Below are 27,674 nucleotides of genomic sequence, written 5' to 3' on the forward strand. Positions count from 1 at the left end.
GTGTTCCTCAGCCTTGTTTTCATTGTCCTTCTCCTTTAGACTTTTCTCTAATTGCTCTCTCCACCCCTGCCATGACATGTTAATAGCACAGATAACTGCATATCTGGTTTTATATTAGTATGTGTTCTTCCCTACTTCATACATAAAAAGAGTAAGATTTTTGACCCTCTCCCCAAGAACCAACTTGTGTGAAACAGACTTCAGAGGGCCTTCTCAGGTAAGCTGCTGGGCTGGAGCTGACCCTGAACTTGAAGGCTCTAACTGATGTATTTTTCATTATGCTTTCAGTTGTACTTCCTCAGCGATCCCTACGGCACCAGCTTCCCAACTCGTCTCTCTCTCTGCTTCCTCGCATGCCCTTTCACAGTCAATTTTCCATATAGCAGCCCGGGTGACCTTTTAAAAATGTAATCAGATCACGTCTGTCCTCTGCTTAAAATTCTCAAACGCCTTCCCATTGGACTAAGAATAAAATCTGGACTCTATATCACGGCCCCCAAAGTCTACCTGATCTGTTCCTGCCTCGCACTCCAGTCTCCAAGTGCGGGGGAGGACGCTCATGGACAGACAAAAGCCATCCGGCAGGAAGTCACAGGGTTTTGCAGCAAGGAGCTCTCGGGGTGTGGGGATGACCGCTGGGAGGGTGTGGGTGAGGCTATGGGCGAGCAGGGACAGCAGTGGCTACCACACTGGAGGGCACAGAGAAGGGAATTTGTGTGCTCGTCAAAGTCAGGAAAGACTTCTCTGAACAAGTGACAGTGATGGAACCATGATATGAAAGATGATTATGCGTTAACTGGGTGAAAGAGGGATGGCATTCATGGTCTGAGCAGAGAGAACAGCATGTGCAGAGCCCACGCAATGGGAGGGAGTGGTCGGCACGTGAGCCACTGGCAGGGAACTGTGGCTGCAGCAGGATATGAAATGATGCTGCAGAAACAGGTGGGGTCCTCTTCACACAGGGCCTGTCCGGCCATGTTAAGGGCTGCAATCTGTCTTAAGAGAAAGATTGCCACTGAAGGGTTTTGACTGTGTGACTAGTTGAGGAGGAGACGAGGTCAGATATTGTTTTCAAAAGATTGCTCTGGTTGCGGTGTGAGTGTAGACCAGTTGCGAGGCACTGCAGTGGGAGGGTGGCCAACTGGTGCTGGTTTTCCTGGATACCTGGCTGGGTTTAGCACTGAAAGGCTTGTATCCAAGAAACTCCCCCATTCATGGGCAAGTCCACCCGGCTAGTCACCCAGTGCTGGGCAGTTGTTCAGGTGAGAGATAACGGGTGTCTCATGAAAGATGCAGGATCGTCTCTTCCCTAGATTCACATCAGAACAGAAAAGGTCAGCACCATGAATCCCTATTTCTGAAAGCCCCTTAGAATTGGCCTCGCCAAATATACAGGCAACACAGCAATACACACACACACACACACACACACATCCCTAATGTGCAAATTGCTTTAGGTAAGCCTCGATTATTTTTCCTATACAGGCTGAGTGGCATCACGTTTTTGACATCTCAAAGCCTGGAGCCTGCCCAAGAGAAGGTCAATCTAGGTAAGAAGTGGGGCTAAGTCACTGCTGCGCCTTGAACCTCTGCTCACTGTCAAGCTGTACCCTTGCCCTGGGCTTCTACACCGTCTCTTCACCCCCAACTTCCCGGTTCTAGCCTTGCTTTCCCACGCATGCTGTTAGACCCCCAACCCCACTAAAGCTTGTTCTCTGACCATGCTGTACTGCAGGGCACTTTCGTGGTCCCCAGTTGCCCCCTAAAGAAAGTAAAGAGCTCCATGCTTAGATTTCAGAGTTGTCTTCCCCCACCCCCTTATCTGACCCTTCTCACTTTTTTCTAGCCCCTGGAGGCAGAAGATGTTTGTTACTAAAACATCCAAAAGAATTGAGGGAGGAATGTTGCTACTCCTACTCCCACTATAAATAGCTGACTGGGCCCACTATGTGCCAGGCACTGTTTTTAAACACTTTATATATGTAGTTACTAATATTTGTATTAATAAATGGATCACTCATTGGACAGACCTTTATTGAATACCCATGATTTTCTAGTTAATCGCTCAAGGATAGGACATAGCCGGGAACAAACTCCTCTTTCATGGTGGTTGTGTTCTACAGTATGTGGGGAGAGACTGAGTAATTGATGGATGTGTAATGTGGCAGATGGTAAGTTCCATGGGAGAGAGGCATCTGGGTGAGGGCTGGAGAGTGACATTGGCCGTGGGCACTTTTTCATGTCGAGTCACCTAGGAAGCCTTTTCATGAGTTGTCATTTGAGCAGATACCCGAAGGCAGCCAGAGACTGAGTCATAAAGATTCTGGAAAATTTCAGGCAAAGGGAACAACAAAGTGTATATATATATATATATATATATATACACACACACACACACACACATACACACACAAACACACACATGCACACACACACATATGGTTTATGGTGGAATCCTGAAATCATACCTTTCATTCTTCTCTCAGGCACTAGTCAAGGTTTCATGAATTCATTTCCCCCCTTGTTTAAACTCCTGGAGCATCAAAAAAAAAATCTCTTTTCTTCACTTTTTATATTTCCAACTGTCACTTTGATCTTTAATGGAAATTTTGGTATTAATCTAGTCTTTTACTCTCTAATCTTTTTGTATTTTTCATATTTTTCTCTTCTTGATACACATTTTAACGATGGAAAGCCAGTTTTGTTCCTGATAAGGATTTTTTTGGTCCACTTTAATTGTGTGTTTGGAAAGCAAAGCTCAAGCCATCGTTGATCATTATCTGGCTACAAATAATGTGCTTGAATTTCCAGGCAGAGACACGGGTTGGACCTGTGTCTTCACATAATGATACTTTAGTCCACTATTTACTGAATATCTTCCATCTTTGAGGCATGTGCTGTAGGGAATACAAAGATGGTGATGACGACAGTCCCTTCCCTTAGAGAGCTTTTGATCAAACAGGAAAAATGAGTCACAGAAGGTTAATTGGCCATTAGAGGCAGGGGGCGTTGGGAGTCTATTCCTGGATAACGTGGGTCTGAATCACAAAATAATAATCGCAATTACTTTTATAGTGCCTACCAAGTATCAGACACTGGGTTCTCAATGCCAGTAGGTCTACCAGGTGTCATTATTACCTGTACTTTAGGGATGAGAAATTGAAGCACATAGAGATTACATAGCTAAGGTTACCATGCTGAGTGGAAGAGCTGGGATTTGAACCAAGGCAGTATCGGTCCTAAAGCTGTGCTAAGGGAGGGGTGCCTTGAAACTTAGAGCTATGAGGCAAGGAACCTAAGGACATCTGAAGTCTGAGTTCATGGACACCATTGTGATTAAGCCAGACATTCTAACAGAGAAGGCCAAACAGGTTTGAGCCCCAGTGCAGGACATGGATACATCGTAGTCTGGTAAGAGCCCAAGAAGGGCCTCAGGTTGAAGACTTTTGCCTTTGTGCATGGGCCAGGAGAGAGCAATTAAAGCACCTCTTCAGCTGATACATGTTAAATGCCGAATAAAGGGTTTGGACCAAAGGAGAAAAGGCTTTATAAGTGCTGAGTGGAGATATCACTATGTCCTGGGTCTCACTCAAGCTAATAATGAATTTTCTTTTATAATAGAGGTGGAAATAGTAAACCTTGATTAATTCCTCTATTTCTCACCCATGTTAATTTTACATTCAGTCCTACTTGTTTCCCACACTTGCCTTGCTCTCCTTCTGGTTCTTGCATGACTGATGGAAGTTTGGTTTTTCCCCCTACTTGTAAATTTCTTATTCTGTTTCCTTTGCCTACTTTCACTCCTTACCGTCCTGTGGTATCTTTTGTCTCCAGAAGTCTAGGTTCTGATTCCACATGTGCCCTGAATTTATTCTACCTAGAAAAGTAATTTGGAGAGTGGGCTCCATTTCTCTGCAGGGGGATTATGAAATTGCACTGAAAATAGGGAGAATAAAAAGCTGTTTTACAGATGAAGACCCTGAGGTGAAGAGACGTTTAAGTGACTTACAGAAGATCATTCTCTTAGCAACTGGCAAAGCTGGATTTGAGCCCAAGCCTTCTGACTGTGAATTCACTGTTTTTTCATCAGTCTGCGCTGCCCGGGTGGAAACTCTTTCACATGAAGATTGATCAGTCCTGGACGAGTTGTACCATGGGGCGGGTGCTCCATATTCTATGACTAAAAGAAGAAGAATTAGTGAATGAGTGGTCTTCGGAATGAGGCTTGGTGTCCCTGGTCAGTCCTGTAAGGGATTTTCAGAGCTAGGGCTCTGGGGCAAACCATTTGGGTTAAAATCCCAGCTCAGCCACTTACCAGCTGTGAGACCTTAAGCAAATTACCTACCCTCTCTGTGCCTTAGTTTCTTCATTACAAGAACAGGGATAAATAATAGTACCTACCTCATAGACTTTTTTGCCTGTGTGAAAATAAATGTGTTAAAACTGATAAAGCCCTAAGAAGAGTGCCCAGCACGTGGTGGGGCTCACTAAACAAGTAATTACCTATTTAATTAACTAATTACCTATTTAATTAACTAATTATTTAATAGTAATTAGTTATTGAAAGAGCTAAAGCTATTTACCTTAGGTATCTAAAGCTTTTGCTTGAGAACCAAAGCTTACAAGCACTCTTGGTACTCCTAAGTTGTGTCTTAGCTGCAGGCAGAAGCATTAGGATTTTGTCAGTGCTGGGAAGACCTCTGACCGAATCAATACCGCTTCTATTTAAGTGAAGCTGAATTCCCTAAATTGGCTCTAGAGCCTGTCATTACCTTTGACAGGGCAAGCCTGCAAATGAAAATACTGTGTTGGCTAACCCATGTAGTCAAAAGTTGAATGATTTCTATCTGGTCCTATTTTGAAAGTGACTTTTCTTAGGGACAGGAAAGAAAATATATTACGAGCGAGGGGAAGGGAAGCAGAAGAAGGGTGGTTAGAGGTGCCAAAGACAAATTCTCCACCCAGAATGGTGTAGAGGAAAATGTCTGACATATAGTTGGCCTCCAAGGAATGATTTTTTAAATGGAAAATGTGCCATTTGTTTTGGGGACCCTCCAGCCAGGTAGTTCTCTCAAAACTCCCTCAGCGAAGTCCGCTTATCTCTCACATCTGATCAGATAAGTTGCTTATTTAAATAAGATTATGCCTGTGAGATTCTTTGAAAAAGTATAAGGCGCTGTGGGATTTTAAGGCACTGTAGCCTCAGCTCAACTCTGACAATAATAAATAAACATTCCAACTGGGGCAGGACCTCTCGTTTGAGGGGATGCTATATGGGTAAGAATTTCTTGATGCTTTTGACATCTGTGGGAGAATACGGCTAAGTATGTGTGTATGGGGTAGGCAGGTAGGTACTTCCAGGGCCTCTCTGCTTTGGTATGAACTAAATTTTGACTTCACTGGGGCCATACTTATCTTCTGGTTTCTAGTTCCCAGGCCAGCAGATATATAGCAAGCACTATGTGAAGTGTTCTAAGCTTAGCTTTTGAGGACTCATTTCTTCATTTAAAAACAAGGGAAAGGGCTTCCCTGGTGGCGCAGTGGTTGAGAGTCCGCCTGCCGATGCAGGGGACACGGGTTCGTGCCCCGGTCTGGGAAGATCCCACATGCCGCGGAGCGGCTGGGCCCGTGAGCCATGGCCGCTGATCCTGCGTGTCCGGAGCCTGTGCTCCGCAACAGGAGAGGCCACAACAGTGAGAGGCCCGCATACCACAAAAAAAAAAAAAAAAAAAAAAAACACAAGGGAAAGATGTGGAAAAATAAGGGCTACCTGCCTTCTTGAATTTCTTATGAGAAGAAGTAATAAAAGAAGGAAATATAAAGCACTTAGAAGATTGAGGAATTTTCTTCTATAATGTCAATTCTCTCCCTAGAAATAACCTAGACAATCTCTATGATTGAGACTCTAGTTCTTAAGAAAGTTCTTTCCTTTGAAAGTAATCTAGTTTTATTAATTAAAGCAAGTATGTTGTAGGAGAAATTCTCTCCATCTGAAAGATCTGCTCAGTTTCACAGGCTCCTGATCTAGCCCCATGGGTCCGTTCCCAGATTTTGAAACAGAAATCATGACACAGTAGAACTGTTACAGTTTGCTTTTTGAAGCACTACAGTGTGGAATGTGGAAGTGTTTCTGATTGCCCAACCATTCTGTAAGTCCAAATATGGGTCAGTTAGCCATACACAGGGATATTGCCATCGGTAACGTTCATATAGTATGAGAGTTGGGAACATGCAAAACTACATGATATTTGCTCATTTCATCTCATGCCTCACAGGAATCTAGATATACTAGATTGATCCCTCAAATACCAGTAGATCAAATTCTGGGTTTTATGGAATTCAGTGGTCTAATTAACTGAACCAAGAACATTTTAATGATTATTGGGATCTACTGTTTCTGTTGGAAATGAAAATTTTATGATGTCGAATATTACGGAACATAGCTTTAAAAGAGCAAAACCTCTTTGCCTTTCCAAGAAGAATATGTACCATAATATTCTTACGGTACGTATACAAAAAAATAATACTAGCTCAGGATGGGAATATTCTGAAGTCCAACTCATCCAAGTACCCAGTCTTCATGGAGGTAAAACCAAGAAGACCAGGTAATGGATTGAACTCTGAGAAGGGGTAGATATTAAGGAAGACTAATAGGTCTGTGGTACTGGATTTATAATGGTTTAATTTCCTCAGAATCTCTATCAAATAGTCATCAACATGTACTTAAAAATGTCCAATTATAGCAAGTCTTCCAAAGAAACCCACTCCATTTGGATGACTTTGATTTTTCCCTTCTTTGGGGTGGGAGCCGTATTTATCATTGAGTTTCTTCTCTTCCTTATCCTTTCTGTATCATTTCCTTCTTCTTCACCCTATGTGGACTTAATAACCCAGCAGTCACTTGTTTATGGGTTGAAGTGAGGCCACAATGATAACACCTTAATATGGTGAATCTTAGTTTTTCCTGTTTACATAGGACTTCTTCTACCTCTTAAAACATCCCCAGTTACTTCCTGGAGCCTCATATGTGCTCGGCCATCAGACCAGTCATACTGTCCCACAGCCTTGTCCTGGCCTCTTCTGCTGGTCCCCTCTGTTAAAACGACACCCTGATGAACACAACAGGCTTCTGTGATGGCCTTCTGGAGTTCTCAGGGCACCGAAGGAGATGGTGCATGGGAAAGAATGGCTCCTTTTCCAACCCTGGCCATGCTCTCTCACCCTGGCCCTGAAGCAGCACTGCTTGGTTTCACAGTCTTACAAAGTCTTTTATGAACACAAAGGATTCTCCTACCTCCTTTCCTCTGTGGGTCAGATATTGTCCCTTTCTGTCTGTTGTCCTCATCTTTCTCTCCCTCTCCTCCTGTCCCTTACCTACAATTTCCCCTCTCTCTCCAGATTCCTATAACTAAATATGTCCCCTTCATGCCTCTTGTTCCTCTGACCCCCAAAACTTCTTCTGTATATCCACTCATATAATAAACGCATGAGGGATTCCTGGTCTGTCAGTTTCACAAAAAGGTGGACTGGATATCCCAGGCCAGCCGCAGGTTGGTCACTCTGCTACACGACAGCTTTAGACATGTTTTTCAGCTGCTCCATCATTTTCCTGTGGGATGTGTGGTGTTGCTCTTTTATTGGAAGATCTCTGGGAAGGTCATCCTTGTACTAACTGCATTATTTCAGTGATATGGCTCCTCGCGTCCACACTATTCTCTTCCTCCTCAAGGTCACATTCTTCCATTCTCCATCCTTTATATTTTCCTCCAGCTTTATTGAAATGATTTTCTTTCTCTTTTCCATTTCCCAACGTTTAAAATCCTTTCTAATAAGCTAGAGTATTGAGAGCCAGTCTTCAAGCCCCTCCTACTCGAATTTTCTGTACTGAAAAGACTGTGGACTTTGGGGTTACACTGACCTTGTGTTGAAGCCCAACTCTACAACCTCCTTCTGTGAACTTCATTTATTATGATGTATAAAATGAAAATAACAACCTTATGAGGCAGAAGATAATTGCTAGAGTTAAATGCGATAACAAAGGCAGACTTTCTAACTCAGTGTCAAACCGCATAACCAGTGTCAGTCTCCTCTCCTTCCCTTTTCCTTCCCATCGCTTGGTGACAAGTTGCATTTTGTTGTACACTGGCTGTGGTCCATCGCTGCGTGCTAATCCTCATAACACTCCCGCGATATGTGGCGTGCTTTCCTCATCTTGCCATCCTGCTTCCAGGCTACTAAGTATACAGTGGCCTCTGCATCAGGTTCGCCATGGAACCTCGAGTTAGTATGTGCACTGATCATTTAGCCATAAATCCACATGTTCCACCTCTTTGTACCTTAGTAGTGGTGTCAGTTTTTCACTGATACTGTAAAACCTGTGAGCACCTTAGATGCATCATACATGTTTCCCATTTGAATCACTGTGTTTTGCACACTATACATATCCGTGCGTTATGATGACAGCTAGTGATATAAACACACAATTGTATAAACGACCACCTTTCTAACCACATTTGTGAATGTGTTCAGTGTACAGATTTTACTGAAACACCAGAGAATTGAAGAAGAACTAACTGTAATTATGGTTATAAGAGTGACATTTTGGGTCTGGGAATGCAGCTGCAACTGAAGAAGAGGCATGGGGAAATGTTGCATCCTGTCTCCCAACATCAAGATTTAAGAAAACCTCATAGTTCATTTTCCCTTCATTAATAATTAGATTCCAAGACCCATCGGTGGAATTAAATTTACATGCCCAGAAGTTATTTATATTATAAAATGTTGGTATTTACTGAAATATTTCATGTTCCAAAACATACTTTTTAAAAAAATTTATTTATTTATTTTTGGCTGTGTTGGGTCTTCGTTTCTGTGCGAGGGCTTTCTCCGGTTGTGGCAAGCGGGGGCCACTCTTCATCGCGGTGCGCAGGCCTCTCACTGTCACGGCCTCTCCCATCGCGCAGGCTCAGTAGTTGTGGATCACGGGCTTAGTTGCTCCGCGGCATGTGGGATCTTCCCAGACCATGGCTCGAACCCGTGTCCCCTGCATTGGCAGGCAGATTCTTAACCACTGCGCCACCAGGGAAGCCCCAAAACATACTTTTTAGAAGAATAACTCGAATGCTGTAAATCCGTTTGTCTCAAATAGGCCACCCATGAAGCCATCGGATGTTTCTCATGATGATGTCAGGCCCAAAAGGATTTTCTTTCTTTCTTTTTTTTTTTTTTGCGGTATGCGGGCCTCTCACTGCTGTGGCCTCTCCCATTGCGGAGCACAGGCTCCGGACGCGCAGGCTCAGCGGCCATGGCTCAGGGGCCTAGGCGCTCCGCGGCATGTGGGATCCTCCCGGACCGGGGCACGAACCCGTGTCCCCTGCATCGGCAGGCGGACTCTCAACCACTGCGCCACCAGGGAAGCCCAAGAAGGATTTTCTTGGCAAACGCTGATCTTCTTAATCCATACAGAATTCCCCCAACTGTAAAACTGATTTATCATGAAAGTACATGCCCACTTTAGAGAACATTTTTACTTACTCTGATGACAAAAGAGTATTTAATAGTGTGCTCCCTGGTGGCCTCATCTGATTCACAGATTTACTCTGCAATTTGTGAGACAGAAATTTGGGCTAATTGCAACTTTTTATAAAAGGCTGCAAAAAAACATTATGGAACTCCAGGCCTTTGTGTCCTTGTAATTCTACATTCTTATTACCATCACAGACCTATTTGCCGTGCTTATTATATATTTGCTTTTATCTCAAATTGTTTTTGAAACTTGTCACAGACAATGTAAACTCTTCCTGACATCAGAACTGTGCTCAGAGTCCTTCAGTTCCCAGGGGTTCCCTTGTGTGCTGGTAAGGCGGAGGGATCTATCTTTCTGTTAGATAGAAAGTAGTGAAATTGAGAGATTTCTTCATGAAGACTATAATTTTATGATTTTCTATGTATTCCTACAGTGTCACAATGTCAGAAGGGAAGCACTAAGCTAGTCTACACTGCAGAAGCAGAATTTCTGCCTTTAAAACTCTGATTTGACTATGAAACCATAAGCACTCCCATCAGAACACTAGCCATTTGTCCCAACATTCAATTTCTGTTTTTTGTGGCATACATTTATTTGTTCAGCCTTGAAGTTTTAGCCATCTCAAATTCAGAAATGGTCTTATTAAGTTGTTTTATGTTTTTCAAAGGATTTTTTTTTTGGATGTTATTTGAATTCCAGGAACACAGGAGATTTCTAGAAGCAGCATGAGACTGCTGTAACAAGTTATTTTGGGCAGCCATCTATACCTCAAAACTTTAGCTTTCCATCAGTTTCATAAGTATATACTTATCTTCACCTTTATTCTCTCTAAGCCTGCCATTTGGATAGGTGCGGTCTTTGACTACTGATACAGTAATATGCTTTTTATGTTTCTGCCTTTCAATTGAGGTCAGTTGACGGATGGTTGAGAATGAACTTGTGGAATCATCCTGAAATGCTTTTACAATTATATGCAAATGGTGTGAAAACTCTTAGACCCCTGTGTGACATCCAGCTGTAGGAACTGTGGCCATGAGAGTTTTGCATAAAGTAGTGAAATTCTGAATGGCAATCAAATGGGGAATTCTCAGAGCAACACAGTTTATTAAAGGAAGATATGTTTTGAGCCCAATATGGTACTTCTCCCGTTGCCGAACCTTTGGGTCCAACTGTAGCTGCTGTGATGTGGAAAATCTCTGTCTGAGGACCTGTTGAAATTAGAGATGACACTTTAATTCTTTTAAATTCAGGAGTCAGAAAATAGGGACTAGTTAGATATTGTTTAAATAGTCCCGTTAGAAGTTTCCAGCCTTCTGCCAAAGGTGGGATTGATTTAAATGTTTGAGCAGACATAGTTCCAAGTGTCCATACCCACAGCTAAGCTCCTAATCACAAGGGGGACTGCTTCAAAGTCTGGGGGTGCTCTGACTTTTTTTTTTTTTTGGTGGTACGCGGGCCTCTCACTGTTGTGGCTTCTCCCATTGCGGAGCACAGGCTCCGGACGCGCAGGCTCAGCGGCCATGGCTCACGGGCCCAGCCGCTCCGCGGCATGTGGGATCTTCCCAGACCGGGGCACGAACCTGTGTCCCCTGCATCGGCAGGCGGACTCTCAACCACTGCCCCACCAGGGAAGCCCCGCTCTGACATTTTTTATTACACCTCCTGCAGTCAAAACTTACTGACATTCAATCATAATTCTCTTAACTTCACCTGAGGCAAATTTAATGGTGATGTCCAATTTTAACCTTCCTCACCTTCTCTGGGGCATTGTGGGATAAGTCTTTCTCTAGGCCCTAATAGAAACATTAGACCATGAACAGTAGCATACTTTTAGGACAAAGAAGAATTCTCAGTAGGAATTATGCAAACTTTACATGCTCTTTTTCCTTTCTGCCAGATGGATAATTAACATTCTGGCTGAGGGGCATGGCATTCACTTGCATGATCGCTGTAATCTCTTAACCATCTTTTAACAAAGAGAAAAGAAATAATCCTATGTAGAGGTGTTAGAGGTCTCCTGCGAGTGTCCCATAACAGATTCATCATCTCTCCATGAAGTTTTGGAATATGCAATATTTTGTAACTTCTACATGCAAACCTTTAAGACATTCAGGCTTGGATTCAATTTTCAATTCTTGAGACTTTGGGTAAGTTACTTAAGCTTCCGTGGTTCTCATGGGTATAGAGGGAGTATTGTTAGTACTCTCATAGATCTGTAGATCGCATAGATCTGTGAGAATTAAATGAATGAGGCATAGAAGCACTTAACTAGGGCCTAGCATTGGGTAAGAGCTCATGAAATGTTGGCTTATCTCATCTTCCTCCTTCTCAACTGAGTATGAATCTACCTATCTTATTACCACACCTCTTTTTTTTTTTTTTTTTTTTTTTGCGGTACGCGGGCCTCTCACTGTTGTGGCCTCTCCCGTTGCGGAGCACAGGCTCCGGATGCGCAGGCTCAGCGGGCATGGCTCACGGGCCCAGCTGCTCCGCGGCACGTGGGATCTTCCCGGACCGGGGCACGAACCCGGGTCCCTTGCATCGGCAGGCGGACTCTCAACCACTGCGCCACCAGGGAAGCCCCACACCTCTATTTTTAATTTTTGTGGATTTTTACTGCTTGTCCGCAAAGTGTTATCTTCCTGCCTCTTCATTAGTCAACTAAGGAAAATGAGCTTGCCAGACAGCAGTGATGATGCCAGCTGTCTTTGCTGAAACAGACATAAACACTGGGTTGGAATGCAGTGCTGGGTTACCCTGTCCCTTTCTTGGGAGAGCCTTTTGTTTAAACATTGCTACATAGAGAATTACTGGTATGATGCAAAAGTCATCTCAAAATAACTAACTCATGGCAGATTTTATGAAATGACACTAGATTAAGATGAATAAGGGCCTTCCTTGATTCCCATGGTAAGCATCAGGATTTGTGAAACTTTGATACTGGGCTTCCCTGGTGGCGCAGTGGTTGAGAGTCCACCTGCCGATGCAGGGACACAGGTTCATGCTCCGATCCGGAAAGATCCCACGTGCCGCGGAAGGGCTGGGCCCGTGAGCCATGGCCACTGAGCCTGCGCGTTCGGAGCCTGTGCTCCGCAACAGGAGAGGCCACAACAGTGAGAGACCCATGTACCGCAAAAAAAAAACAGAAAAAAAAACAAAAAAAAACTTTGATACCAACGTGTCTTTCTCAACAAAAACAACAACACAGAAAGGAAGCAGATGCATCTTATGAAACCATTGCCTATAAATTACACTCCTCTGTAGGATTCTGAATATTTAATCAGGCATAGAATTCTTCTAAAGATCATATTTGCATGAGAAACCCTTACCAAAGAGTGGCTTTGAGCCCACTTGCTTCATTCTGTGTAGTACTACAGTGCATTTAAAATTCTATCCAACAATACATTTTTTATGGCATTTTGTTTCTTTAGTCTTTTTTTTTTTTTAATGGTTTTCAGCTCTAGTAGTGTAGTAGAGAGAGCACCAAGCTAGGAATCCAGAAACCTGGATTTGAGTCCCACTTCTGTTGCTCAGTAGCTGTGTGACCAGGGGCAAGCCACTTGGAATTTTCTGGTGTCCTTTAGCCTCTCTGTGTGTAAGTGACAATGACAACATCTGTCATACCAGCCTTAGAGAGTGTTTGTATGTCTCAAAAGGAAGTTGGAGCCACTAAACTTCTCTTGTGGAAGTTTTATACAAATCTCGTATTATGGTGATGTATGAAAGTATTTGGGGCATTTTATAAAATTAGAACACATAATGTGAGACAGTTAAGTTCTTTTTTTTTTTTTTTCCCCAACGGAGGGACTGTAGGGGAAAGGGAAACAGCAGAGTAGCTTCATCTCTGAGAGTCACCATGCTCCTCCCTTCTTTCGTGAGGGCTGTGCTCTGGGATGGATCTATAAACAAGAGAGTGCCCTCAAAGCACCCTGCCTGGGTCCTTACTCCTCTCTAAAATGTAAAAGCCTATTTAAATCCCTTATTCTGCATAATTGGAAAGTCATTGTTCAAGAGCAGAGTCCTTAATTTGGAAATGCAGATTCAACTTAACATATGCGATGATTGTTCCTGATCTGAAGTTCTTCTAAAAGGAAACTCCACAAATTGGGTTCACATATTTAAAAAGACACTCCTGATTTTTGAAAAGGAAGCTATCTGTCTTACCAAGATTGTACCAAGCCCATTTTTGACGGATGCTGTGCAAACACTGACCTTTGAACCTTAAGCATTCAGTGAGTAAGAATCTCGTATGTACAGATTCTTTTTTATAATCATGAGGAAGGGGTTTATTCTCTCTGTATACTCCTATATCTCCCATAGATTATGATATAAACCAGATAGTGACATGAGCCCAGAGATGCGTTGAGGATCTCAATATCTTATATTCTCATGGAGATCATGTGGTAAGCTGATGTTCGTTTATGTAGTGAAGTTTGGAAGAAGTAAGGGAGAGGTGAAGAAAGGATTCTCTGAAGTCTTTGGGGGAATCGTCAATGCTCATACCTTGTAGTATGTCTGGGTATATGAGTGGGTTGGTTTAGGGGTCAAAAAAACAAACAAATTCAAAAAGGAGCCATTTTTCATATTCTTTGATAACCAGCTGTGACTTTGGCTAGAAATTTATTGACCAAAATAATTCTATCGACCAAACTTTGCCTCTATTTAATTATTTTAGCGATTCGCCAGTATGTTATAAGGCCCAGCTTGGAGTGCTTTTGACTCGTAGTCACACCAGAGTTTTAAAGGCAGAAATTTTGCTTCTGCAGTATTTTGCTTCCTTCTTGTGACATTGTAGGAATACAAAGAAAATCATAAAATGATAGTCTTTATGAAGAAAACAAAAATCATTGTGGTAATATGGAAACTCTCTCAATTTCACTACTTTCTGCTTATAATTGTCTTCTTCTCTTTATCTAACCCTAGTCTGATCATGCAACAGCTCTCCTTGTCAAGGCTGACCCTCCTCATTTGATCTTGAGTCCATGTCTTCATCCTTTGGGGCCTTCCTTTATCTATTGTCCCATATTTTATCCCATCTTTCACTTGTATCATCAATATCTCCTTCTTCACTACTTCTTCTCAGCATAAAAACATGCCTAGGTTTCCTTTGTCTTGAAAAACAAGACAAAATTAATAGCAAAGTCAAAGCCTTGATACCAGTATAGGTTATTACTCATTACCTTCTCTTAACTGTCTGCCTTTTCTCTTGCTCTTTGCCATATATTTTGGTGTTCTATTGCTTTGGTAAAATTCCTATCTAAAACTGTTCCTCTAATCTCCCCTTCAAATTTGTTTCTTTTTCAATCTCTTTGCAGTTTTCCTGAGTTCCTTATTGATGCTCTTTCTGATCTCTTTCTACTCCATTCTGTTCTGATATTACTGCTAAATTCATCTTCCTTAAGTTTAGTTGTGAACATATTACTTTCCTGATCAAAACCCATCAATGGTTTCCTGTTTTTCTGTGAAGTAAGCATGAATTTCCCACCAACCTGGATTCAAATTTTTTTTACAACGTGACATTACTTTATCTTATTTCTCCTGACACGTGTCTAAAAAACAGACGAAGCGTAATTTTTCCTTTGTACAAATTTAGCAAATTTCCCAGTCTTGTATAATGCTCCTCCTCTTGGAATTCCCTTTTCTTTTCTTTTTTTTTTTTTTTGCAGTACGCGGGCCTCTCACTGTTGTGGCCTCTCCCGTTGCGGAGCACAGGCTCCGGACACACAGGCTCAGCGGCCATGGCTCACGGGCCCAGCTGCTCCGCGGCATGTGGGATCTTCCCGGACCGGGACACGAACCCATATCCCCTGCATCGGCAGGCGGACTCTCAACCACTGCGCCACCAGGGAAGCCCTGGAGTTCCCTTTTCTTAATCTCTACCTGTTGAAATCTTACCCTTTAGTGAGGGGCAATTTCAAGTGCTTTTCCTGAAGGATTTCCTGATCCTACAAATATGATATACTCTGTCCTTTCTTTGACCTCTGATTTTTTGTTTGATGTCTATTGAATGGGTCTCTTTCTGCTTTGTATTGTAGTAATTTAGTTATCACTTCTGTACTCCTACTCCCGCGGTGTTTAGATTCTTTGGAGAAAAAATCCTTCAGAGGGAGAAGAGCTAGAAAGCTATTGCAGACCTACCTTTGTGTTTATATCTTCTATCTTAAGAACAGTAACACTGCACTCTATCCTAGGGTGGGTGGGAGGAAGACAGGCTGGCACTAATGTGTCCAAAATCACACATAAGAGGCAGAATTCAAAGCTACCTAGGCCCGAATGAGCAATGGGAGGGAGCAGTAACTGGTACCCAGAAGAAGTAACTGTAGCTGGAGGAGGGCTCCCCAAGAGGATCTGTGGTCTTCATTAGTAGAGGACACACCTATTGCAATACCATAGCCTAGGAGGGAGGGAGCCAGGGAGTAAATATCCTGACCCTTTTCCCATTCTCCCTTCTGATCTGCTGCTAGTGTTTTCCAGTGGCTAAACCCAGTAGAAGCCAGAGTGCAGGGGAGCTTGTTGATCTTGACTGAGCCCAAAAAAGTCATTCTCCTAGTGCTTAGTGATGTGCAGAAGGGTAGAGTGTGAATCTGAATGGACAGATGGACAATTTCCCGTTAAATAATGGAAGTTATAGATAATCTATCTTAGCAGTATTGGGCTCAGATGGAGTCCCAGGGCATGGCCGTGCCAATGGCTGAGCAAAAAAGCTTTGCATTGGCCTTTTAGGTCCAGACTCAATTAGGAAATCTATAGTAAGCAGATAGAATGACTGCAGCAAATTCTTGGATCTTATTTTAGGCATTGGTGAAATATGTTATGAGCATTGAATACCATCTGCTAAAGGCAATAATTTCCTATTATGGTGAGGCACAACAGATCTTTCCATTTGGGATAGAGTAAAATCATGTGCTTGCTTACTGGAAAAAGAGTCGGAGGAGAAATCACCCCAGCAGTGTTGTCGTGGAGAGAATGTCTGTCTGGAGTTTGCAAGAGGAAATGAAAGACCTGAAGACTTCCCAGGAAGCAAAGTGCTTTGACACTGAGCACAGCCAGAGAAGGTCACTTGGTAGAGCAAATTAAGATGTATAATTTAGTATGTGGCACCTGCAGAGCTGCTGCATTTTAGTCAAAGCAGAGTGAGGCACTGCTGCTTGAAATAGTCCTGTGAACTCAGCATAGAATTATATTTAACCCCACTCCATAGTGCTTTCCTTGTTATTTTGCTTTTCTTTTTTTTCTCCGAAGACTTACAGTTCTTTTTCCTCTGGTTTCTTAGATGGAAAATATGTGCAATGATTCAGCACTGTACCGCACTCTGACTTGCTAGTGGATTGTCACAGAGAAGTGTTTGCCCTTCTCTGAAGCCTTCTTTTGATGTGGAGCACACTGGAGTGCTGAGGTTGAAGTTCATTTGCTCAGGGCAGACTTCTTCAAAGAGGAGGAGTTTTATAGTTTCTTGGTCATCTAGTAGGTATCAACAAGTCGTATTTTGAGTTAGTGGATTGGAAACTTAGAGATTAAATTTCTCATGTCACAAAGGAGCTGAAATTTGAAGGACGAAAGTACATGAGGTATGTTTATACAGATACAGACACTGGCCAGGGTGCTAGACTGATGGCTGAATTCTGACAATCTGTCTTTAGTTGAGAGAGGGAGATTTGGGAAGAACCATGGATAGTTATTCCATGCTCCAGAGGCAGTGCTATAATTATTCATTGATGACAGTGGAGGATGTACACAATGAGTTATTTCGATAAAAATAATTTCAAACTGTGGAAGAGAATGGGAAATAAGTTTGAAAATGTTTGTATTTGTTTGCAGTAATCTGTCTTAAATTTGTTGGCCAAATGATTCTAAAACTCATCCTAGGACCAGAAAACATGAAATTTTTTCTTTTCCATAAGTTTCCTCTAAGATGCACCGTGGTTGCCAAATTCGAGCCAGTTGGACTGTCTTTGTGTCACTCGTGTATCAAAACCTGTATTCTTGTGCATTCAAAGGAGAAACTTGTTCTTTTCAACTGACACTACCTTATAATTAAACTACAATTCTCAATTCCTACCTTCCACTGCAGATAATGTTTTTGCTTGAAATTTTTTGTTAAATGATAAGGCCCAGTGAAAGAGATACTAGGAGTACCTTCTTTATTTGTTTATATGATCATCAGAAACTCAGAAATTATGAACACATGGCATGAACATTTGCATCTGGATTTGGACCCCCAGAACCTGGTAGAATAGTATTTCATCTTGGAAGCAGAGAAACCTCTGTGACATTTAAAAAAAAATTTCAAGATTCTAAGAATGGAACACTTTTCTTTTACAATTCCTGGGGACTTATTTTTGCCAAGTATCCTGCCACAAACCACATGGCCGATGTTAATATCTATGGCCCCAAAGTCACACTTTTCATCTTTTATACCCTATGGTTTGATCCCTAGTTGACATGGTCTTCATCATGGTATGATACCATGGTTGTGATTTTCACTGTTTTTTCAGTATTTCTCTGCCAAAGAAAATGTAGCAAAGAAAATTATAGAAGGAAAATGTAACAGGTCTTTAAGAAGGGTTGATGGATAAGGCTGAAGCTAAGACTTTAAGGATATAACTGTGTATGTGACTCCTGTTACTCTCAGGGGAGGGAGGAAGAAAGGCTTGCTAGTATTATGGAAGACCTATTGTTTAATCTAACATGAACTGCTGAACCATGGCCTCAGTTTGACTACACTGAAAGATTTTAGATCTAGGGTTTACAGACTTATAATAAAAACATAATAAGAAATTAAACTAACCTTAATTTCTTTAGATACAAAATATGGGGAATTATCTTACTACCTTTTTCTTTCTCAGCTTCTTTTGAAGTCTTTCCTCCATTTATTCCTTGAATATCTATACTATATCCTTGAATATCCAGTACTGTACTCTGTAACCTTTGCTTTCCTCAGGCTGCATACTCTTCTTGAGTAACTTCATCCAACTCAGTGACTTTAACTCTGTATTGTTTGCATTCTGATAATCTTTGTCTTTTAATGTTGTGTTTAGACCATCTACATTTAATGTAATTGTTGACATGTTTAGATTTAGGTTTTCCAATTTTTTCCATTTGTCTTTACTTTTGTTTGTTGCCTTTTTTTGTTCCTCTCTTTCATTTCCTTTTTCTCATTTTATTTTTAGTTATTTGAACATTTAATATTATTCTGTTTTAATATACCAGTTGTATTTTTGATTATATCTTTATATTTTTTAAAATGTTTTCTCTATTACAATATACATGCTGAACTCTTTACAGTGTACTTAGAATTAAAATACTATTTTACTTCATACCATGGAGGTCCTGGTAACCACTCTCTTATGTTGTAGTTGTCTTGTATGTTATATGTACATACATTGCAACCCCACTGAACGATATCATATTTTTTTGCTTTCAACTGTCAAACATCTTTTAAAGAACTCAAGAGAAGAACAATATTATATTTACACAGATGTTTACCATTTCTATTACTTTTTCTTCATTCTTGATGTTACAAGTTTCTTTCTGGTAACATTTTTCTTCTGTCTGAAGAGTTTCCTTTAGCAATTCTTTTAGAGCAGGTCTGTCAGCAACTAATTCTCTTACTTCTCCTTCATCTTTATTTCATCTTCATTCTTGAAGAATATTTTCACTGGGTATAAAATTCTGGGTTGACAGGTCTTTTTTTCCTCAGCACTTTAAAAATGTTCCACTTCCTTTTGGCCCTGATGGTTTCTGATGAGAAATCCTCAGTCACTTAAGTCATTTCTCTATAAGCAATGCATCATTTTTCTCTGGTTGTTTCAAGATTTTTTTTCTTTGTCTTTAGGTTCCAGCAGTTTGAATGTCGGGTCTGGGTATAAACTGATTTGGGTATATTCTGCTTGGGGCTCACTGAGCTTCTTAAATCTGTAGGTTTATGTGTTTCACCAAATTAGGGAAGTTTTCAATGATTATTTTTTCAAATATATTTTCTGTACTAGGCTCTTTCTCTTCTCCTTCTAGGACTCTGGTGAGATAAACGGTAGTTATTTTTTTTTGTAGCATGGGTCCTTGAGACTCTGATTATTCACTTTATCAGTCTTCTCTCTCCCTGTTGTTCAGATTGGGCAATTTCTATTGATCTATGTTCAGGTTCACTGACTCTTTCCTCTTCATCTCCATTCTGCTATTCAGCCTATCTAATAAGTTTTTTCATTTCATTACTATATTTTTAAGTTCTAAAATTTCCATTTGATTCTCTTTTATATCTTCAGTTTCTTTGCTGAGAATTTCTCTCTTTCCACTCATTTCAAGAGTGTTAACTCTTACTTGCTGGAGCACTTCTGTTACAGCTGCTCTAAGTCTTTGTCAGATAATTCAGCATCTGTGTCATCTCAGAGTGGCATCTGTTGATTAATTTTCCCAGGGGAGTTGAGATTATCCTGGTTCTTTGTATTGCTGGGTAGTTTGGGGTTGTATTCTGAACATTTTGAGTACTATAAACTCTGAGTCTCGTTTTCCCTTTTTTCAGGCAGCCAACTTGGTTTAGTTCAGGCTGAAAGTTCTGATGAGCCTTCTGTTTGTTGTGGTTTTAATATCGGTTCCATTTTCAAAGCTTTTGCTGGGTTCTTTGGAGCTGTCACATTCCTGTGCCCCCCAGTTGCCACTGTAGGAGGTCTATCTCTTAGTCCTAAGGTCCATCTGTTAGTTTTTTTTCAAACTCTTTTGAATACTGCTTAGGATCAGGTCCACACATACACAGCTTGGGGGTGAATTCAGGAGTTGATAAACAACTGACTGGGTCACTTACTAAGCTTCGCGTATTTGGGGGCTCTCTAGCGGTCTTCAGTCCTCTAGCCATACATCTGAGACTTTATTTATCCACCTCTGCTTCAAACTTCCTGCAACTGTGCTGACATCTGGGGCCAAGGAGGGGCAGGACAAAGAGAGAAAAAAAGGAACAGGGTTTGCCCCACGGTATTGGGACTCCAGTTCAAAGAGGAACATTCTCATCTCTTAGAGTTTTAGTTGCCAACAGGCTCCTACTTCTGCTGCTGTCACTGGCAGGAGATGTCTTTTTCTACTTCTGATTCTGAACTAGAAGGTTTCCCCTAGAACTTTCTCTGTTTGTGCTGATACTCACTTCCATCTTTCAGGATAATTTGAGTCCAGGCTAGGGGACTACTGGAGAGAAAATGGGCAAATTTAACTGCTTTATTGCTGGGTGACACTTCAAAGTTTGGTCCTTTTTTCCAAGTGGCTTGCTACTGTCTACTTTTCAGAGTACTCAGATAACTGCTCCATGCATTCTGTATAGGTTTTTAAGCTGTATTCAGTGATTGAGACAGGATGGAATGTGTTTACTTTATCTTACTTAGAACTCTTTATATATTATATGGTTACTCCTAAATGTGTAACTCTAGTCTATATCTCCTTCCTAAGCCCTACCGTGTTGCAGCTAGCAGTTTCGTGCACGTGTGCTTGAATGTTAAAATTCAAAATTTCCAAAACGGAACGAATCATCTTCCCCCAAAGGCTTCTTGCCTTTCTTATCTTTGTGAATGGCATCGTATTCCTACCCAATCACCTATCTAAAATCATGGAAATAAACTCTTTTCTACTACACATATCCAATTAATCACTAGGTCCTATCAATTCTATCTACTTAAATTGATTTTCTCTTCTCTATTCACATTACCACTGCCCTGGTTCTGACTATTAACAATTCTTTCTGAAATACTGAAAGGGTCTTTCAGTGACCTATAACCTAGTCTTATCCCCTGTTGGTCTAGTCTCTACATTGCTTCTGGAGTGATCTCTCTATAATACAAATCAAAATAAACAGCATGCCTTGCCTGGGATTCTTCAGTGATTCCCCATGGCTCCTGGGATGTTCAGGCTCCTTAGCCTGTGTTCAGTACAGTCTCTTACCACACTTCTGGTCCCCGGTGCCCTGATCAGAGAAAATTTAGTCCTAAGAGCATGGGGCAAACCCCCGTTTTTTTTTTTTCTCTCTCTCTCACTTCTGCCCCTCTCTGGTTCCAGACGTGGCACCAGAAACAGCATTTTGTATTAAAGTTTATGTGTGGAAGACGCAATACAGTGAAGCGGTTTATTCTTAATAGTAGTTTCATGCCTTGAATTGTGGCTTTATTGCTGTAAAATCCAATCTCATAATTTCCTAAACTTTGGCTTTAGTTTCCCAACCATGACTAACATACCTAATACTAACCATGACATTTTCTCCATGTATATAATCAAGACTTATAAAGACAAGGAGAAAAAAGTAGTTAACCCTATGGTAGAGCACTATATGTCTATCATCTTTACCAAAGATATACCCTTCATATGAGTCTCCTCTTTATTTTCTGTATTGGAATTTTCATTGAGTTCTGCTTGACAGGTACAGATGTAATGAATTTCTGGTGCCCTGACCCTAGATTATGTTGTTTAAGGGACAGCCTTAGAGAAAAGCATTTTGTCTGATCAGAGGTGCCGAAACTAACCAATGAGTGGTACAAGTAGCAAGATGTGAGACATATTTGAAGAAACAGTGTGAGTAACACCAAGCTAGCAAAATAAAAGAACTCTTCTATGCAGATTTCTTGGAAAACTAGTTCATCAGTAGAAGGCAGTAGATGAGGAGCCACTTTACCTACAAAGCCATGAAATGAGACAGACCTGGGTTTTTATCCTTGCTTCTTCTAAGCCATACGACCTTAGACCAGATCCTTGATGTCTCTGAATTTCGATCTCTTCAGCTGTAAAAGGGAGATGTGTTTATTAAATGAGATAACAAAATAAAAGTGTGCACATGTATATGTTCAATACATTAAAAATTCCCTCTCTTAGGGAATAAGCTTTTAGAAGAAGCAGTCATGTTTTCAGCTGAAATCATGGCATCAACTTCGTGCTGCTACTTTGGACAGATTATAAAAAACTTTAACTCTTCCCCTTCTCCCATATCACGCACTTCTCCTAATCCAGGGAAATCGAGAAGATAAGAAAAACTGGAGGAGAATGATGCTTGAAGGCAAAACTAGGCCTCTCCCATTTTCCTGCAACTTAAAACAGCACTTCTGCAGCTTCACTTCAGCTTTTCTGACAGTCCCTAAACTGAACTGGTGATGCTTGGCATCGTGAACAGTGGATATTGGCAGCTGTGCAATGGCTTTTATAACTGGTTGTTATAAAACCACCCCCAATAAAAAACCACCTCCAAAGTGAGTTCTTGGATATATTCAGAGAGTGTGTACCAATAAGTATTAGGTATCTATATACATGTGTGTCTTTTAGGAAAGGCAAGGAAGGAGCATTTTAGAAAAGTTTTTACAGATAGGCTAGTTGAATGAGAGCAATCCCACAGAAAATTGTGAAAGAGGCAAGGCCTCTGCTGGCCTCCCATCTCCTCTGTGCTTCCTCTCTTCATGCCCTTCTAACCCTTTCTGTGAGGACCCTGAGTCCTCCTGGAACTTCTGGGTTGACCAGATTCTTGCATGCTTTTCTTTTTACCTTCTATTACTTTTATCTTCATCTGTCTTCGTTAAGAAGTTTCTATTGGAAAGCTTCCTCCTTTCTCTCTTCCTTCACTCAAAATGTTCTTTTATGTAGATTTTGACTGTTTAGACCCATTTAGGAAAGACCTGAGATATCACTAAAGAAATCAATGGTTAACAAAATGGTTATTGTGTTACCCTTCCCAGGGAATTTCTTTTAAGCTTGGAAATATTGAAGACTGGGCAATGCCTTCATTTAAGAAATGAAGTATCATAATATAGCATTCTAAGCTCATGATTGTGTGGAGGGATGTTAGCCACAGAGACACCCCTGGGATACTTCACATCGTACGAGGGAGCAGACACCTTCACTGCCCATGTGACACTTCAACCACTTTGATGGCGAAGACATTGGAAATCCATACAGGACCAGCAGTAGCTTCCAGATTTTTCCTTTTTCTCTGCCATTCCATTTGGCTTCAGATAGGCAAGAACTAGGAAAAGAAACAAAAAACTTGATTAAGGCTTCTGGGTTACTTCTTTAAATTTTCACTTTTCACTCTTTTGGCAAAATATATGAATTGTGTCCAGAAGAGACTCAAAATTTGTGACCTATTGTCTTCCCCCCTCCCCCACTGCTTTCAGTTAAATAGATAATTAATGTCAAATCTTAGAAGGTACTTCTTGGAGAGTAATGTTTTCTAAGGACCTCAAAGTCCCCTTTCCTCAGGATTTCTGGGAGGTATGTTAGCTCTGTTTTATAGAAGAACCTAAACTGAAGCCTTGAGAAGTCAAGAGACCCTGCTTAGGGTATACATCAAGTTCCCATGTGGGGAGAAGGGACTTTTGTCCTGGGGCTAAAATTAGAGCACTCTCCCATTCTCAGCTGTATCAAAGCTTTGCTAGTCAAGGGTGAGCTGAGAGTGGGGAGGAGGTTGCGATCAGCCTCCTGGCTGTTGCCTTGAGTTGCTTGAGGTCAGCCAGAGAGGAAGGATAAGTCCAGTTATGCTTTGATTTATGTCGCTGTGTGATTCACGCACTCCGTCAGACTAGCTTCTTTCTTCCCCTGTTCCTCTAACAGGCCGTCTCATTGCTGGAGATGACTGTCAGATGCTTTCCCTGCTTAGCCACCATCACATGGCCCACCACCGGAGCCTGGGAAGCCTCACCACAGACCAGCATCTCCGAGGCATGAATAATTAGGTAGGCATAATGGAAGGCACTCACTGCACCCTCCAATTGCGTAAGCCCATTACCGAACTCTGCTACATCAGCTTCTATCTTCCGAGGGGGGAAGTCAGAGGATTTTCGTACAAGGGCACCATAACTCTAGACAGATCCAGTAAAGCGTTTCATAACTGCTACCAAGTCAGGGCGGGGTCCGACATCAACAGCCTCAGCAGGCAGCCCACCGAACATCCAGGCGACATATTTTTCAAGCCAACTCCCACCAAAGACATTCTAACTGAGCTGTACAAACTCACGGCCGAGAGGGAGAGACTGCTGGCCAATCTGCTGAGCTCAGACCACATCCTGGGCATTACGATGGGGAACCAGGAGGGGAAGCTGCCGGAGCTCTCTGTGAGCCTGGCCTCCGAGGACGACTGTTTCCAGAGTGGTGGCCACTGGCTGGGGGAGCCCCCCGTGGGCTCTCTCAATAAGAGGAGCTCCCACGGGAACAAAAAGGCCCGGAGGTTTGGTGGAAGGAGAGAGAGCTTTGAGGGGCTCTCCCAAAACTCCCTGCAGAAGAGGACAAGACGAAAGGGGCATGGGGGCCAGGGATTGCCCCCTCTGATGGGGAAGGACCAGATCTGTTCCAGCAACACCCTTCCTCTTTCTCAAGCAAGGCCTCATCTTTGGCTCCCAGAGGAGAGAGGCAACTTGCTTCCAGGTGGAGCACTTCCCTCTTCCCTACAGAGGAGAGGGAGCTGCACCCCAGAGATCCCCAGGACACTTGATGCTGACTCCGCCTTGGGGAGCTTCAAGAAGGCTTCTGAGGTTGCGGGGCACGGCAGAGGCGGGCTGCCCCCCGAATGCAGCTCCACAGAGCCAGGAGATGCTGGTGCCGGGGGGCCACAGAGGGGCCCTCGCAGGCTGGCGCATCTGCAAACAGGTTCGACCGAAAGTCACAAGGAGCCCGAGAAACATGCAGAGGCAGAGGGGGGCCGGACAGAGAAGGCTGCTGAACGGACTTGCAGGAAGAAGCCTATTTCCAAAGTGGTGGCCAAAGTCCAGGATCTGTCTGCTCAGGTGCAACTAGTAGTTAAAACGCATCCTGAGGGTGAGGAAAGGGTTGCCGTTTGCCCAGCAGCCCAAGCTGAGTTCATACCCAGCGCAGACTTGCTCACCCTCCCGGAAGCTGAGGCTGGGGCTTGGGGTGTCAGCTGCTGGGGCAAGGAGCAGAGAACAGACAGGTCATGGCAGCCATCCGCTGAGGAGTGTCCCCTAGCCAGCATTGAGGGGGCTGTGAACAAGGTCCTCCTGAAGGTGATAGAGAGCGAGAAATTAGATGAAGCCACCGAGGGGAAACGGCTGGGATTTCCCTTCGGGACGACAGCCACCCATACCCTCCCAGAAACCGGCAGCAAGAGGGGAGCTGGGCTGCTTCTGAGTGGCCACAAAACCTTGTTTCTGGATCTGCCCCGCGGTGTGGACCCTGGAGGTGATGAGAAGAGGCCAGCACCCCCAGCACTGGCAGCTCTCGGCACGGTATTTAATAATTCATCCTTTCCGTCCAGCACGCACAAATGGATGTCACCTGTTCCCTTGCCTGTCTCTCCAAGGCTCCCCAGCCCTCAGCAGCATCACAGGATCCTCCGGCCCCCTTCACTGCCTGCTGAGAGGGAAGCCGCTCTTGATGACTCTCTTGGTAGAAAGAGCCGTGCTTTCTCTGGGTCACCCTCTGCTGACACCTTGGAGCCCCCACTCTCTGCAAAGGTCACGGAGACCAAAGGAGCCAACGCGACCTCCCTCAGAGCGGGCCAACCTCGGTTGGTGCCTGGGGAACCTTTGGAAAAGAGCTTGGGGCCTGGGAGGACCGCAGCTCAGCCCCAGCACCGGTCATCTCCAGGTTAGTCCCGGTTTAAAATGCTTTACATGTGTTCCTGGGCGACCCCAAACTGTCAGTCTGCCCATGCTATTCAGACACTGGCTAATTAACGATGAATCGAAATTCCTCGGCCTGTTAGTTAATTCACCTTGTAACAGGACAGCCGGGAGTCCTATACAAGAGTGTGGAGATGGTGAGGATGGTGTTGACTTCTGGGGTCAGGGCTGTAGTTGCTTCCAGAAGCAATACTTTGTAAACGTCTTTTTAAATGTTTTGTTTTGGAATGCTCTAAAGCTGCCTCCATGGTTGCTTAATACAGGACTCTCAAAGGAAACAGGACTGGGCAGAGAGAAGTAGTAACTTGTCGCTGCCTTTGATGCTAATTGGCCCCTTGACCTAAATTCTGCTGTCCATGCTGCTGGGGTGCCTCGGATTTGTAAGCAGAAGAGCAGAAGCATGCTGTGTCTTTGCTCATCTGTCTGTTGTTAGAGGTTTGGGGTTTTTTTTCTTTTTTTTTTAGTAATCACTTTTATAAGCACCCTTATTTTATGACAAAAACTTTTTTTTTTAATACTAGAAGAGGGATGAATTCCTTCTCACTTGAAGAAACTTGATTCAGATTTTCTTTTTTCTAACAGTATTTTATTTCCCAAACAAACACGAAGTAATGTTTATTCTGAAGTTATGTTTTATGTATGGGTTTCTACTGTTACTGGTATAACATCATGTCTTATGCAAAAGGTACTAAAGAGCCAGTTTGGCTCGTGTGTTTCATGTGATTTAAAATTTTATATGAAAATAATTTTGGTGGTTCTATAAGTAGGATCAATAAGACTAAAAAAGACAGTGTATAAAAGTGCCACTCCTGTATTCACTACATTTTCCAGGCCAGCGCGGCCAGATGTTTAGGGTCGTGTATGCCATTGTGTAGATAATAGGTTCTTTTTCAGTGGTCCTTTCACGGCATATGGTCAATGCTTTGTCTAGGCTCGTAATATGATATATAGTCTCTTAAAGTTTAGAGAAAACATCATGTGCAATTTTTAAGATAAAAATATCTGTCTAGGAAAGAGGAATTTCAAAAGCTTCTGTTTATTTTGAACTCTTGCCATTTTATAAATTTCTCTATATCATTGATCCAGGGTGTGTTTCTTTTAAAATGCGGTAAATGCTCTTCATTTTGTGTTTGTAATGTATTGCTCTTAGTTTGATGAGACTTGCTACTTCCTAATATAACCAAACTGCTTCATCAGGAGAGTCAGAGAATTGTAGATTTTATATCATGTATCATAGAATCCTAGTGATGAAAATCCTTTCTCCCTGTGAATGCTGGAGCCTTCAAAATACTTTGAAAGGAAGCTCTCTGCAACGATTAGATAGAGACTTCTGGAGAGATGGGCATGCAAGAGCCGCCTCAATTCCGAAAGGTCTTTCTAGAAGTCACGCTAAATCCTGCGACTTGGTGTGCCGCTCCTCCAGAAACTGTGCATTAAATAATACACTGAGCTTCAGTAAATCTTTTCTCCCCCCCCCCACCGCCCCGATTTAGAATTATCCTTTTATTTTATTGTCTTTTTTCTATTAAAAAAAAAAACCCAAAACAATATTATAAAAG

At 42.4% G+C, this 27,674-nt stretch overlaps 1 protein-coding gene across 1 annotated transcript in view; it reads left to right on the forward strand.

Annotated features, from left to right (window-relative positions):
* The first annotated feature begins 1,524 nt into the window (after window positions 1-1,524).
* FMN1 (formin 1) overlaps window positions 1,525-27,674 on the forward strand; it is a 425,437-nt gene continuing 399,287 nt past the window's right edge. Inside the window, exons 1-2 of the mRNA XM_073800707.1 lie at window positions 1,525-1,550; window positions 24,092-26,080. Coding sequence (XP_073656808.1) covers window positions 24,223-26,080 — 1,858 coding nt within the window. The 5' untranslated portion in view covers window positions 1,525-1,550; window positions 24,092-24,222. The remainder of the gene's footprint in view (window positions 1,551-24,091; window positions 26,081-27,674) is intronic.

This window comes from Tursiops truncatus, chromosome 2 (genome assembly GCF_011762595.2).
Source record: "Tursiops truncatus isolate mTurTru1 chromosome 2, mTurTru1.mat.Y, whole genome shotgun sequence".
Taxonomy (NCBI): Eukaryota; Metazoa; Chordata; class Mammalia; order Artiodactyla; family Delphinidae; genus Tursiops; species Tursiops truncatus.